Source organism: Plecotus auritus (genome assembly GCF_963455305.1).
Source record: "Plecotus auritus genome assembly, chromosome: 14".
Taxonomy (NCBI): domain Eukaryota; kingdom Metazoa; phylum Chordata; class Mammalia; order Chiroptera; family Vespertilionidae; genus Plecotus; species Plecotus auritus.
The window spans coordinates 4,823,283-4,837,037 of NC_137780.1; the positions used below are offsets into that span (position 1 = coordinate 4,823,283).

A 13,755-nucleotide genomic window follows, 5' to 3' on the forward strand; every position below is an offset into this window, starting at 1 on the left:
GGCAGGTACCGGTTAGAAGCCGCCGCCCAGGGCTGGCACCTTCAGCAAGTAAAAGTGCCCGGTGGTGGTCCCACCACGTGCAGAAACCAAATCACAGAGGCAGACAACACGGAGAGACCCCGCCCTCCCCGGATCGCTGGGGCGGCCCGGGGTGACTCACCTCCAGGGAGCCCGCCGTCCTTGCCCGGCTCGGCAGGGCCACGCCTCCGGCCCGGCGACCCCACCTTGGCGGTGCTGATGGACTCCAACAGGGAGACAAACTCCAGGAAGTTGGATTCGTTGGGAGTTTGTCCTTCCTTCGCCTCGAGGTCGGATTTGGACGTGGGCATGGCTCGCTCCTTCTCGTGACTCACTTCCGCCGGGCTTCTGCTCAGGAAGACCTCGGTGCCGCTGTCCACGCTGAGCACCCGGGCGTGGCGCTTCTCCTGGCCGCTCTTACACGAGGATGGGTCGAGGCTGGCCCTTCCCCGCGCACCCTCGGGGGCCACGGCGGGTGGGAGCGAGGGCGCCGAGTCACAGGGGTGTCCCGGGGAAGGACTGAGGGCCTTGGTGGCGTTTCCCTGGTCCCCAGACTCACAGCCAGTGCGCTGGGGGGCCTCCACCACCCATCTCTCGGGCGCCCTCTGGTCCCCGCCTTCGGGACACACGACGGCTCCTCCCCCATCCTCGGGCAGCTCGAGGGTGATGACGGGGATTCTCTGCTCCACGTTTGGGGGGCTGGCCCCCGCCGGGGTGGCCGGCTGGGCTCCGGACTGCAGACCGGTCCTCTCGGGACCGACCACCTGCGGGTGGAGCGAGCTCTCCAGGTCTGTCACGGAGCCCTGGGCGCTGCTCATGGTGATGACGATCTTAATGGGCTCGTGCAGACTCAGCGGGTCTCCGGGCTGAGAGGTGTCCATCAGAGTCACGGCCACCTCGTCCTCGGAGACGTCCCCTTGCAGGTTCAAGGGCGCGTCCGCGTGCCGGGAGGGGTCTGCCTGCCGGGAAGCGTCCTCCGGCGGGTGCCCGGGGTGGGGGATGTCGGTGTGACACTGCGGCCAGCTGCGGCTCAGGCTCTCCTGGGGTGACCGGCTCGGCAGCTGCTCCCTGGCGGGGCCCTGGACATCATTCCCGGGCTCCGGGGTCCGGACTGAATTCTCGCTCCCCCACGGCTGGAAAGAAACGCCCGTCTCCATCAGGTCCGAGTGAGATGCAGACAGGTGTGGCCGCTTCCTCGGGGGGCCCTTCTCCTCCAGGCCTCCCTCCGACCGGTGGCGGAGAGGGGGCTGCCCCCTGCCCCCTCCGCCCCTCCTTCTGTCATCCTTTCCTGCCACGCCTGGCTTCGCCGGGACGGCCGGCAGAGTCACGGCTCCCGGCACGGAGGCTTTAGAAGGAGGGGAGCTGTCCGTTTTGACGCCAGGTGGGATGGGTGCCACCGGGGCCACAGGATGGTCTTCTGCCAGAATGACACCTGCCATCAACAACAACAGCAACTTTATTAGCACTGGAAATGCATGGAGAATGGCCCAGGCCAAGACCTAAGAATAACAAAGCTAACAACAGCACCAGCGCCCAAGCGAATGGATGCTTATTTGAGAAATATCACCTTCATGCCCTGACTGGTTTGGCTCAGTGGATAGAGCGTCGGCCTGTGGACTCAAGGGTCCCAGGTTCGATTCTGGTCAAGCAAGGGCATGTACCTTGGTTGTGGGCACATCCCCAGTAGGGGGTGTGCAGGAGGCAGCTGATCGATGTTTCTCTCTCATCGATGTTTCTAACTCTCTCTCCCTCTCCCTTCCTCTCTGTAAAAAAATCAATAAAATATATTTTAAAAAAATATATATCACCTTCGCTGTGAAAGTGTTCTTGAAATCTCTATATCGAAAAAAATAATTCAGACTTTGTTTAGCTTCTGCTGGTTTGTGGCCTTGGGGGCCTGGCTGGGACAGTTTAAACTACCTGTTTGGGCCCGGCCACCATGGCTCGGCGGTTGAGCCAATTTCAAGTCTGTATGTTGATGATACACTTATTCCATTTTATGCCTGCCATGATGCGCCATATGGAACGAGGACGGAACTGGAGAAAGGGCAGTGAAATATGACCGATACAATGTCACACTTTGAATGTAGGCGTGATATACACATTCTGATGAGAAATCATTAAAATGAAGAGTAAGCCCTGACCGGTTTGGCTCAGTGGATAGAGCGTCGGCCTGCGGACTGACGGGTCCCAGGTCCGATTCCGGTCAAGGGCATGTACCTTGGTTGCGGGCACATCCCCAGTAGTGGGTGTGCAGGAGGCAGCTGATGGATGTTTCTCTCTCATCGATGTTTCTAACTCTCTCTCCCTCTCCCTTCCTCTCTGTAAAAAAAACAATAAAATATGTTTTCTTAAATGAAGAGTAAAAGAAATGAAGTAAAACTATAGCTATGCAGTCTTAGGCATAGCTCGCATTTTCAACGACTTCACTGAGATTCTCTTTCACGACATTATTTTTCACTTCGCGGAGGGTCGTGCTGGGATGAAATATTAAATGATGACCACAGACACTCTACCTTTGAGGTCTTCCGCTGTTTCCTGTGCAGGCAACTCCTAAATAAATGAGAGAAGGAAAATCAATACGTGACTCAGCTCACTGCCCACTTCCCGGCAGTCAGCAGCCACTGCCCTTCTAAGTGATGTGTGGGGAAGAGACGATCCCGTCGCCATGCTGCTTACGCTTCCAATAAGATGGGCAGCAGAAAAAAATGCAAAATCATCGGCATGGAGACATCCACCTAAGACCACTGCCATCTATGATAAAAGGGAGTTCTCCTAGGAACGGCCCTTCAGTCATCCTGGGCTGTAAACCAGCAGGGAGGAGGTGCGTGCAGGAATGTAGCATAGGCCCTAGCCGGTGTGGCTCAGTGGATAGAGCGTCTGCTTGAGGACTGAAGGGTCCCTGGTTCAATTCCCGGTCAGGGCACATGCCCGAGTTGTGGGCTTGATCCCCAGTGTGGGGCGTGCAGGAGGCAGCCAATCATGATTCTCTCTCATCATTGATGTTTCTCTCTCTTCCTCTCCCTACCTCTCTGAAATCAATAAAAATAAAAAAATAAAAATAACTTTAAAAATTCGAGTTTTCTTTAAAAAAAAAAAAAAGAATGTAGCATACGGAGAAGACATAATATTCTACTTTATACTATAGTGACTACAGCCCAATAAAATTAATCTAGAAAAGGGGTGATTTATGCCCGGCCAGTGTGGCTCAGTGGTTGAGCATCGACCTATGAACCAGGAGGTCACGGTTCAATTCCCGGTTGGGACACATGACCGGGTTGCAGGCTCGATCCCAAGTAAGGGGCATGCAGGGGGCGGCCAATCAATGATCCTCTCTCATCATTGATGTTTATCTCTCTTTCTCTCTCCCTTCCTCTTGGAAATCAATAAAAACATACTTTTTTAAAAAGGGTGGTTTATTGACCTTCTAACAGACAGGGGTGGATTAAGATGGAGAGGCAGAGCCCTAGCTGCTTTGGCTCAGTGGATAGAGCGTCGGCCTGTGGACTGAAGGGTCCCAGGTTCGATTCCAGTCAAGGGCACATGCCTGGGTTACGGGTTCGATCCCCAGTAGGGGGCGTGCAGGAGGCAGCCAGTCAATGATTCTCTCTCCTCATTGATGTTTCTATCTCTCTCTCCCTCTCCCTTCCTCCCTGAAATCAATAAAAATATTTAAAAAAAAAAAAAAAAAAAAAAGCCAAAACCGGTTTGGCTCAGTGGATAGAGCGTCGGCCTGCAGACTGAAGGGTCCCGGGTTCGATTCCGGTCAAGGGCATGTACCTTGGTTGCGGGCACATCCCCAGTGGGAGGTGTGCAGGAGGCAGCTGATCGATGTTTCTCTCTCATCGATGTTTCTAACTCTCTATCCCTCTCTCTTCCTCTCTGAAAAATATCAATAAAATATATATATATTTAAAAAAAAAAAAAAAGGAGGAGAGGCGGAGCTGACTCCAGGAGAAGGGAGTGAAGGTCTGCAATGGGTTCTTCCGGCCAGAGTGGCCGGCCGGGCAGGTGGGCATTTCCACCACACGACCGGGTGTGTCTCCTTTGGTCCAAGCCCGGCCCCAGGCCACCTCCTCGCTCCGAGACGTGCTGTTCCACAAGCACAAGGGCCAGGATTTACAGCGAGGTGCATGCAAACTCGATCACAGTGCACACGCCCCGTCCCGGTGGGCTCCGCACCCCGGCACCCAGGAAGGGACGCGGGAAGCCACACTCACCGGCAGCCCGGAGGAGGGGTGGGAGCTGGAGTTCCGCCCTTGGGAGCCGCAGTGCAGGGGGGGCGTGCGGCCGTTCTGATCAGCCTCTCCCTTCTTGCCATTGCCAGTCAGCGGGTTATTGCTAATCCAACAGGAGAAACACAAGAGCAGTGAAATCAGCCATCAGAACCAGGACACCTTCGGTACTGGTCCCCGGACAATTTTCCCCGAGACTCCATTGCGTCAGAACCATTGTATGCAAAGTAAGTTTTTAAGACAGAGCAATAGACATGACTTTAAAATAAGACATGTGCCCGGCCGGCGTGGCTCAGTGGGTGAGCGTCGACCTGTGAACCAGGAGGTCACGGTTTGATTCCCGGTCAGGGCACAGGCCCGGGTTGTGAGCTCGATCCCCAGTGTGGGGCGTGCAGGAGGCAGCCGATCCATGACTCTCTCTCATCATGGATGTTTCTAGCTCTCTCTCCCTCTCCCTTCCTCTCTGAAATCAATAAACATTTTAATCCAAATGAAAACATTTAAATCAGGGGTCCTCAAACTTTTTAAACAGGGGGCCAGTTCACTGTCCCTCAGACCGTTGGAGGGCCGGACTATAGTTTAAAAAAAAAACGATGAACAAATTCCTATGCGCACTGCGGGCCCGGGACGCGTCGGCTGCTAAGCAGGACAGGCAGCGGCACCCGGCGGGCCGGATCCATGTCCTCGGCGGGCCGCATGTGGCCCGCGGCCGTAGTTTGAGGACCCCTGATCAATGATGAGCCGATGCACGAGTCGGCCGCGCTACCTCAGGGTTTTGTGGCTTGGTGTGTGTTCGCTGTTGGTCTCTCTGTGTTTGCTGGGCTTCTCTTTCTTGCTGGAGGGCCGCTGCTGAATCGCTTCTCCTTTATCGAACATGAGGTGGAGGCGATAGCTGACCAGTTTGATGATTGCGAAGAACAGAGTCACTGAACTGCAGTAAAGAAATACAGTGACGGCGCTGGGAGGAAGAGCCTAAGAGAGAAGAAAGGAGGAAGTCACTTGCTTAAAGGGCTACCTTTCTCTTAAAGCTGAACGCGTTTTTGGACCACGTATGGAGCATACATGGGACAAGATTTCTTTTTTTTTTTTAATGTATTTTTTTATTGAATTCAGAGAGGAAGAGACAGATAGAAACAGTAATGATGAGAGAGAATCATTGATTGGCTGCCTCTTTTTTTAAAAAAAATATATTTTATTGATATTTTACAGAGAGGAGGGGAGAGGGAGAGAGAGTTAGAAACATCGATGAGAGAGAAACATCGATCAGCTGCCTCCTGCACACTCCCCACTGGGTATGTGCCCACAACCAAGGTACATGCCCTTCACTGGAATCGAACCCGGGACCCTTGAGTCCGCAGGCCGACGCTCTATCCACTGAGCCAAACCGGTCAGGGCGGGACAAGATTTCAAATGATCATTCTTATCACTTTTCCATCTGCCATCCCTGAGGAGAAAGACCTGCTACCCTTTCGTCTTTTTTAAAAGTCTTTCTTGTCCCTCAGGTTCTGACAGTCCATGCTGCATTGAAATCAATAAAAATGTTTAATGTTAAAAAAAAGACTGAACAATGTTGCACTGTGTGTGTGTACCACATTTTGCTTAGCCATTCATCGGTCAATAGACATTTGAGTTGATTCCACTAGACCCTGCTTTCAATTTTATATATATATATAATCTGATGTGAAATTACTGAGTCCTATGGTAATTCTGTTTAATTTTTAAAATATATATTTTTAGCCCTAACCGGTTTGGCTCAGTGGATAGAGCGTCGGCCTGCGGACTGAAGGGTCCCAGGTTCGATTCCGGTCAAGGGCACGTACCTTGGTTGCGGGCACATCCCCAGTGTGGGGTGTGCAGGAGGCAGCTGATTGATGTTTCTTTCTCACCGATGTTTCTAACTCTCTCTCCCTCTCCCTTCCTCTCTATAAAAAAAATCAATAAAATATATTTTAAAAAATATATATTTTTATTGATTTCAGAGAGGAAGGGAGAGGGAAAGAGAGAGAGATAGAAACATCCATGATGAGAGAGAATCACGGATCGGCTGCCCTCTGTGCGCCCCACACTGGGGATGGAGCCCGCAACCCGGGCGTGTACCCCGGCCGGGAATCGAACCGTGACCTCCTGGTTCATAGGTCGGTGCTCAACCACTGAGCCACACCGGCAGGGCCTGTTTAATTTTATGAGGACCCGCCATACTGTTTTCCACATGACTGCACCACTTTATACCACTTCAGGCTTATTAATAACTTATGGTATGACTCTCCATCTCTTGAGCAGCCTGGAGAGATCAATATTGGCTCCCCGAGGACTGGCTATAAATAGCCTGGTGCCCCAGTGAGAATAAACCACTTCCTCGGGGGACCAGAAAGGAGTATCTGACTTCAAATTGACAAAGAAAAGGACGATGGGAGGCCCGGGTCTGCATGGCCAGGGAGGCCGGGCCAGGGAGCAGTGCCTTTCAGCATCGCCTGCCTGCCGCAGCCTTTTCCCGCAAACCCCACTGTTTCAGGCAGGGGAGGGCAGGAGGCAGGAAGTTCAGACAGTCAAGGGAATGACGGAGAAACTGCAGCGGACAGATACTGCATCTCAAGGTGAGAATAAAGGAGGTCCCCGGAGACGGGAGGACCAGAACGTGAGTTCAGGGAAGGAGAGTACGAACCACATCCTTGGATGGCAGAAAAGGCCTTTCTCTCTCTCTCTCTCTCTTTTTTATTTAAATACTAGTGGCCCGGTGCACGAAATTCGTGCACATTAAAAGGGGATTAATTAGAGGGAACAATTTAATATTGCTATTTGCCCTTTCTCTATAATAGAAGTGTCAGAGATGAAAGCAAATTAGTAAAATGTATATGAAAACCTTCCTCCTGTCAGAGTCTGGGGCACACCATGGGACCCAGAGTCAAGTCCCTGCCCACCCACATGCGCCTCAAAATCTTGTGAGACCCAGACCTGGCCGGCCCCCACCCCCCCTCACTGGGATAGATCCAGACCTGGCCATTCCCACCCTTGTCAAGCCCCGCCAGGCAGGGAACGTAGCCTCAGGTCCCCTGGCCCGGCGCCAGGACAGGGGGCATGGCCTGAGGTCACCCAGCCAAGACCGAGGTGGGGGGGCGTGCCTTGAGGTCCCCCGTCAAGCTCCACCAGGTGTGGGACATGGCCTGAGATCCCCTGTCAAGCCCCACTGGGTGGGGGGCATGGCCTGAGGTCCCCCGTCAAGGCCTGCCAGGTGGGGGGGGGGGCGCGCAGCCTCAGGTCCCCCGGCCTGGCACCGGGAGGGGGGAACAGCCTCAGGTCCCCTGTCAAGCCCCATCGGCAGGGGGTTGCAGCCTCAGGTCCCCCCTGGGCAGGGGGCACAGCCTGAGTTCCCTCGACCCAGCACTGGGGGTGCACCTTGAGGTCCCCTGTCAAGCCCCACCAGGCAGGGGGGCACAGCCTCAGGTCCCCTGGCTCAGTGCTGGGGCGGGGGGTGCGGCCTGAAGTCCCCTGTCAAGCCCTGCCAGGTGGGGGGTATGGCCTGAGGTCCCCCGGCCTGGTGCTGGGGCGGGGGTAGCAGCCTGAGGTCCCCTAGCCCAGCACCAGGACGGGAAGCGCACCTTGAGGTCCCCTATCAAGCCCTGCCGGGTGTGGAAGGCGGCCTGAGATCCCCTGTCAAGCCCTGCCAGCCTGAGGTCCCCTGTCAAGCCCCACGGGGGAGGGGAAGAGCATAGCCTCAGGTCCCTGCTGATTGCTTGTTAAGGCTCCTTATGGGAACTTGGCCTCAGCTGTGGGTGCAGCCATCTTTGTGATGGAGTGATGGTCAATTAGCATATTCCCTCTTTATTAGATAGGATATATTTTTTTTATTGATGTCAGAGAGGAAGGGAGAGGGAGAGATAGAAACATCCACGATGAGAGAGAATCATGGACCGGCTGCCTCCTGCACGCCCCACACTGGGGATCAGGCCTGCCACCCGGGCATGTGCCTTTGACCGGGAATCGAACCTGGGACCCTTCAGTCCGCAGGCTGTCACTCTATCCCTTGAGCCACACCGGCGAGGGCGCAAAGGCCTTTCTTAGGAAGAAGATGAGTACAAACGCTAGGGCTGACCAGGATGAGAGGTGCCCTTTGAGGACCAGCGCCCTGCCCAGCAGTAAGCGAAGGAACCACACCCCTGGGGGCCGGCCCAGCTGCCCCCGCTCAGAGGCCTCCAGGCGATGGGGTTAAGTGGGGGCTGACGTCCAGTCCCCAAGTCCGAGCCAGGAAGAGTGCCTTTGGGGGAAGGCCACCTGTCCATCTTCACCATACTTCACGCAAAGGCATCTTGCTTGTTAGAAGGGGGAGCGGAAGGAGGGGGTGGCCAAAATATACAAAACCTAGCCCAGTGGTCGGCAAACTCATTAGTCAACGGAGCCAAATACCAACAGTACAACGACTGAAATTTCTTTTGAGAGCCACATTTTTTAAACTTAAACTGTATAGGTAGGTACATTGTTATTAACTTAATTAGGGTACTCCTAAGCTGGCCTTTGCTAAAAACTCAAGGGTCCAAAGAGCCACATGTGGCTCGCGAGCCGCAGTTTGCCGACCACTGACCTAGCCCAACCAGCGTGGCTCAGCGGTTGAGCATCTACCTATGAACGAGGTGATGGTTCAATTCCCGGTCAGGGCACATGCCCGGGTTGCGGGCTCCATCCCCAGTGGAGGGTCGTGCAAGAGGCAGCTGATCAGTGATTCTCTCTCATCATTGAAGGTTCTGTCTCTCCCTCCCTCTCCCTTCCTCTCTGACATCAATACAAATATTTAAAAAGGAAGGAAGGAAGGAAGGGAGGAAGGAAGGAAAGAAGGAAGAAAGGAAGGAAGGAAGGAAGGAAGGAAGGAAGGAAGGAAGGAAGGAAGGAAGGAAGGAAAGAAGGAAGCCCTAGCCCGTTTGGCTTAGTGGATAAAGGGTCGGCCTTGGGACTGAAAGGTCCCAGGTTCGATTCCAATCAAGGGCACATGCCCGGGTTGTGGGCTCAATCCCCAGTAGGGGGCGTGCAGGAGGCAATCAATGATTCTCTCTCATCATTGATGTCTCTCTCCCTTCCTCTCTGAAGTCAATAAAAATATATTTTTTTTAAAAAAAAAAGAAATACAAAACCTAAGAAAAACTAGTTATGGACCCAAATGGGGAGTGGCTAGCTCAGTGGTCGGCAAACTCATCAGAGCCAAATATCAACAGGACAACGATTGACATTTCTTTTGAGAGCCAATTTTTTTAAACTTAAACTTCTTCTAACGCCACTTCTTCAACATAGACTCGCCCAGGCCGTGGTATTTTGTGGAAGAGCCACACTCAAGGGGCCAAAGAGCCGCGGTTTGCCGAGCACGGGGCTAGAATATCACAGTAATGGCTGCTATGCATAGAGCGCTCACTCTGTGGCTGGTGCTACGCGTCAGCAGCGACAGGTTCTCCCCCTTCCTTATAATTAGAAGCGAAGTGGCTGCTGACAAAGCGTCTCTAAGGCTGAACCAAAAAGGACAAGTGGAAACAGCAAGTCTGGCGGAAAGGAAAGGAAACATAGCTACAGCCGCCCCTCCCCTCCCCCCCCAAAAAAAGACAGGCTTGGTGTAGAAATCACACAGGATGTGCCCTGCACGGGGGCTTGGAGAATGGGAAGGTTCCGCCCCGTTTTTTCCACGGCCCAGCGCTTCCTCCACGGGGATAACCAGGTTCCACGCTGTGTGCCTCCCCTGTTTTGGGGGTTCACGTGTCCTCGTGTGGACCAGCTCGGGCAGCACCAGTCGGTGGGGAACCCCAGGACCTCGGCTAACATTCTCAATTTTCCCATCGTTCTCTAGAGGGCCGTGGCCAAGAACTCTCCGTGGGCCGCAGCTGCTAAACCTATTAAGTGAAACCCATTATTCCCATTTCAGAAGGGATAAAATTGAAGAAGTGCCCGACGGTGTGGCTCAGGGGTTGATCGTCCACCTAGGAACCAGGAGGCCACGGTTCGATTCCCAGTCAGGGCACATGCCCGGGTTGTGGGCTCCATCCCCAGGAGGGGGCATGCAAGAGGCGGCTGATCAATGATTCTCTCTCATCATTGATGTTTCTATTTCTCTCTCCTTCCTCTCCCTTCCTCTCTGAAGTCAATAAAAATGTATTTTTTTTAAACAAAACTGAAGGAGTGAAGTGACTCACACAAGGTCACACAATGTGTTAGCACCAGCCAGGCGCCATCAGAGCTCACTCGGGGTCAGTGTCACGGCCAGGTGTTCCTGCCTTTAAGCTCCACAGGGACCTCAGTCGTCTCAAACGGGTTAAGTGCAGAACACACACATGTAATAAATCAAAGCTTAACTGTCTCTGATGACAAATGCATCGTTCAGTCTGTGCAAAGGAACACGAGGTTGGTAATAAAATCGAAGTGACGATCTTCCCAAGGGATCCAAATTGCCTTACTCTTGGGGGGGGGGGTATTTTTTTTTTTTTTTAAATATGGAACGCTTCACGAATTTGCCTGTCATCCTTGCGCAGGGGCCATGCTAATCTTCTCTGTATCGTTCCAATTTCAGGATAGGTGCTGCCGAAGCGATCTGGGGTGTGTGTTTGTGAGCATTTCCCATACACATAGAGTTTACGAACACGAATAAATAACTTTCCACAGTATCCACCAAAGCTAAGTCAACTCTAGGGCGTAGAGCTAAGTACTAATACAATTTGAGCGTACATAGTCCAAGCCCCCATAACAGTTAAAAGCTAATTCTCCCTACAGTGGACTGCCTGGAGCAAGCACATTCAATCTAACATTGTGCAACACCCAGAAAGGTTCCAGGCCCCTCAAATCACAGGACTCTGAGTAAGCCCCCCGCTGTCAGCAAGCAGCAGGTATCCTTTCTGGCCCATGTTCTTGTCAATTGGACAAACCGAAAAAGATGTTAACAGCCCTCACCGGTTTGGCTCAGTGGATAGAGCAGATGGGCCAACGTTTGATTCCGGTCAAGGGCACGTACCTCGCTTGCAGGCTCCTCCCCGGCCCGGGCCCTGGTCAGGGCTCACACGCAGGAGGCAACCAATCGATGTGTTTCTCTCACATCGATGTTTCTCTCTGTCTTTCCCTCTCTCTTTCTCCACTCTCCCTAAAAATCAACGGAGGAATATCCTCAGGTGAGGATTAACAACAACAGCAAAAAGAGTGTGGACCCAGATAGGCCAGTTAGCAGGTCAAACAGCTCGTAAGTCGCAAAACAGAAAATTTAAACCAGGTCTGCGTGCAATTCCAGGTCAAGCCAGACAGATAGATGGCATTTCGAGTGGTATCTCATTTAAGCCCCCAAATAACATGGCACATCTGGTAGTATTATTTTTCTCGTTTTACAGACAAGAAACTGAAAAAATCAGACAGGGTAAGTAACCCCCAAGGTCACAGGACCCGTGGGAGGTGCACCCACAATTTAACCTAGCAGCTGGACTTCCGAGCCAGAATCCCGACCCTGTGGATAAACACATCAGTGAGAACCTCGAACGGACGTCGAACTGGGAATCCCTCAGCCATGCAAACTCATCGACGATTTTTTTTTTAATTTTTTCCTGTTGGAGATCATGGTCAAATGATGTTTTCGGAATAAAATCTTTCAAGAGACACATCAGAATTAGATTCTGGGCACATAAAGGTTAATTAAGACGTGGGGCTTTTCAGATTAACCCCTGTTTCAAGCAGGTGTGTTCAGTTTGCCTCAGAAGGTCATCCAGGTCGTCCCTCGGCAGGCACTCCGTTGTGGCAGCCCTACTAAACTGTCAAGCCCCACTATGTGCTGTAACACTTTGCTCAGCATAAACAACGTCAGATGTCCCCGTCATCGCAGATTTCTCACACTCGGTGTGACAAGCTGAGCAGCTCATAACTGAACCTGCCTTCTCAAAGCAAAACGGGCAGGGAGGCCCGTGGGAGAAAGTCAACGACTCAGTAGGTCTGAACATTTCATTCTGCCTTCGGGCTACCGTGCAAAGTATTTACATCCAACACGGCCCCACGCTAACCCGCCGAGAGCCTGGGACTGACCACCTACAGCACAGGTCCCCCCACCCCCAGCACCCAGCAGTGGCTGACTCATCCTAACAACCAGCATCCATCCGGCATGACTCCCGTGCACCCAAAGTCCTTTCCACCTCTTTTTCTGCCAGGGGTCCCCCCGCCCCTTTTCCCTCCCAGATTCCTGAGGACCTTCCCCATCCCACCTCCTGAGAATCAGGACCAGCCCTGTCCATCAGGAGGCAGACTCACTGGCTTGGGTATCTTGTTCCCTCATCCTGTCTTCCCTCCACCCTGTCTCTCCTCCACCCTGTCTCTCCTCCACCCTGTCCCCCCTCCATCCTGTCTCCCCTCCAACTCATCTTCCCTCCACCCAGTCTCTCCTCCACCCTGTCTCTCCTCCACCCTGTCCCCACTCCATCCTGTCTCCCCTCCAACTCATCTCTCCTCCACCCTGTCTCTCCTCCACCCTGTCCCCCCTCCATCCTGTCTCCCCTCCAACTCATCTCCCCTCCACCCAGTCTCTCCTCCATCCCGTCCCCCCTCCAGCATGTCTCCCCGGCCTTAGGCCGCCCCACTCACCAGGTGCAGGGCCAGGGGCAGCAGCAGCAGGAACAGCCACAGGTACAGGTGGCAGCTGTTGGTGAACTTGCTGTGCTCCGGGTCGTGGTACCAGCCCCCAGTGAGCGCGGCCCACACGCCCTGGCGGAGCAGCTGCAGCACCTGGGACCCCATGCCTGCTGCCCGGGGGTGGGGGACCCGCTGCCTGCGGCTCCCAGGCCCAGGGCGCGCTCAGCTCTAACACCAGGGCCACCGGGCCGCACCCCCGCCTTCTCCGCAGCCCCCTCCGCCTCCCCGCGCCCCACCACGGAAGCCCGAGCCGCCTTCCTGCCCAGACCCGCGGACTGCAGCGCCTGAGCCCGCTGCTGCCTCCGGGCAGGTGAGCGCCATGTCCGCAGGAGGAAGGATTTTCCCATGATGCTCCGCGCGGCTGCTGGGAGGATGCACCAGAGGCTCCGCCCAGCGCCCGCCCCATCCGCGCAACAGCCCCGCTTGGGGTGAGGATTGGTGAGCCCCTCTAGCCTCGCCAGCCTCCCCTGCCCCTTTTTGCCCTCTCCTCCTATTAGGGGGCGCCAGGGCAGGGGCGGGCTGGAAGAGGTCCACGGGGGGAGAAAAGGACATATGTAATACTTTTAGCAAGAAAGATTTTAAATAAATTAATAGATAAATAAATAAAAATAAATCTATCTCTGCCCCAGTCGGTTTGCTCAGTAGATGGAGCGTCAGCCTGCAGACCTAAAGGTCCTGGGTTAATTCCGGTCAAGGGCACATACCTTGGTCATAGGCTCCTCCCCAGCCTGAGTGCTGGTCCGGGTATGTGCAGGAGGCAACCCATGAATGTGTTTCTCTCCCATCGATATTTCTCTCTGTCTTTCCCTCTCTCTTCCACTCTATCAAAAAAAAAAAAAATCAATGGAAAAATATCCTTGAGTGAGGATTTAAAATA

The 13,755-nt window shown here is 53.7% G+C and overlaps 1 protein-coding gene across 2 annotated transcripts in view; it reads right to left on the reverse strand.

Moving 5' to 3' along the window:
- The window catches only part of PCNX2 (pecanex 2), a 69,413-nt gene extending 56,298 nt beyond the window's left edge, over window positions 1–13,115 (reverse strand). The window contains exons 1-5 of one of the 2 annotated variants that reach the window (XR_013959600.1): window positions 12,831–13,115; window positions 5,020–5,225; window positions 4,239–4,359; window positions 2,535–2,571; window positions 161–1,450 (exon numbers count right to left, since the gene is read on the reverse strand). Coding sequence is in view for 1 of the 2 variants with exons in the window: in XM_080650941.1 (XP_080507067.1) it covers window positions 161–1,450; window positions 2,535–2,571; window positions 4,239–4,359; window positions 5,020–5,225; window positions 12,831–12,983 (1,807 nt within the window). In the remaining variant the exon portion in view is untranslated. The remainder of the gene's footprint in view (window positions 1–160; window positions 1,451–2,534; window positions 2,572–4,238; window positions 4,360–5,019; window positions 5,226–12,830) is intronic. The other variant, XM_080650941.1, reaches the window with a different exon arrangement.
- Between the last annotated feature and the right edge of the window lie 640 nt (window positions 13,116–13,755).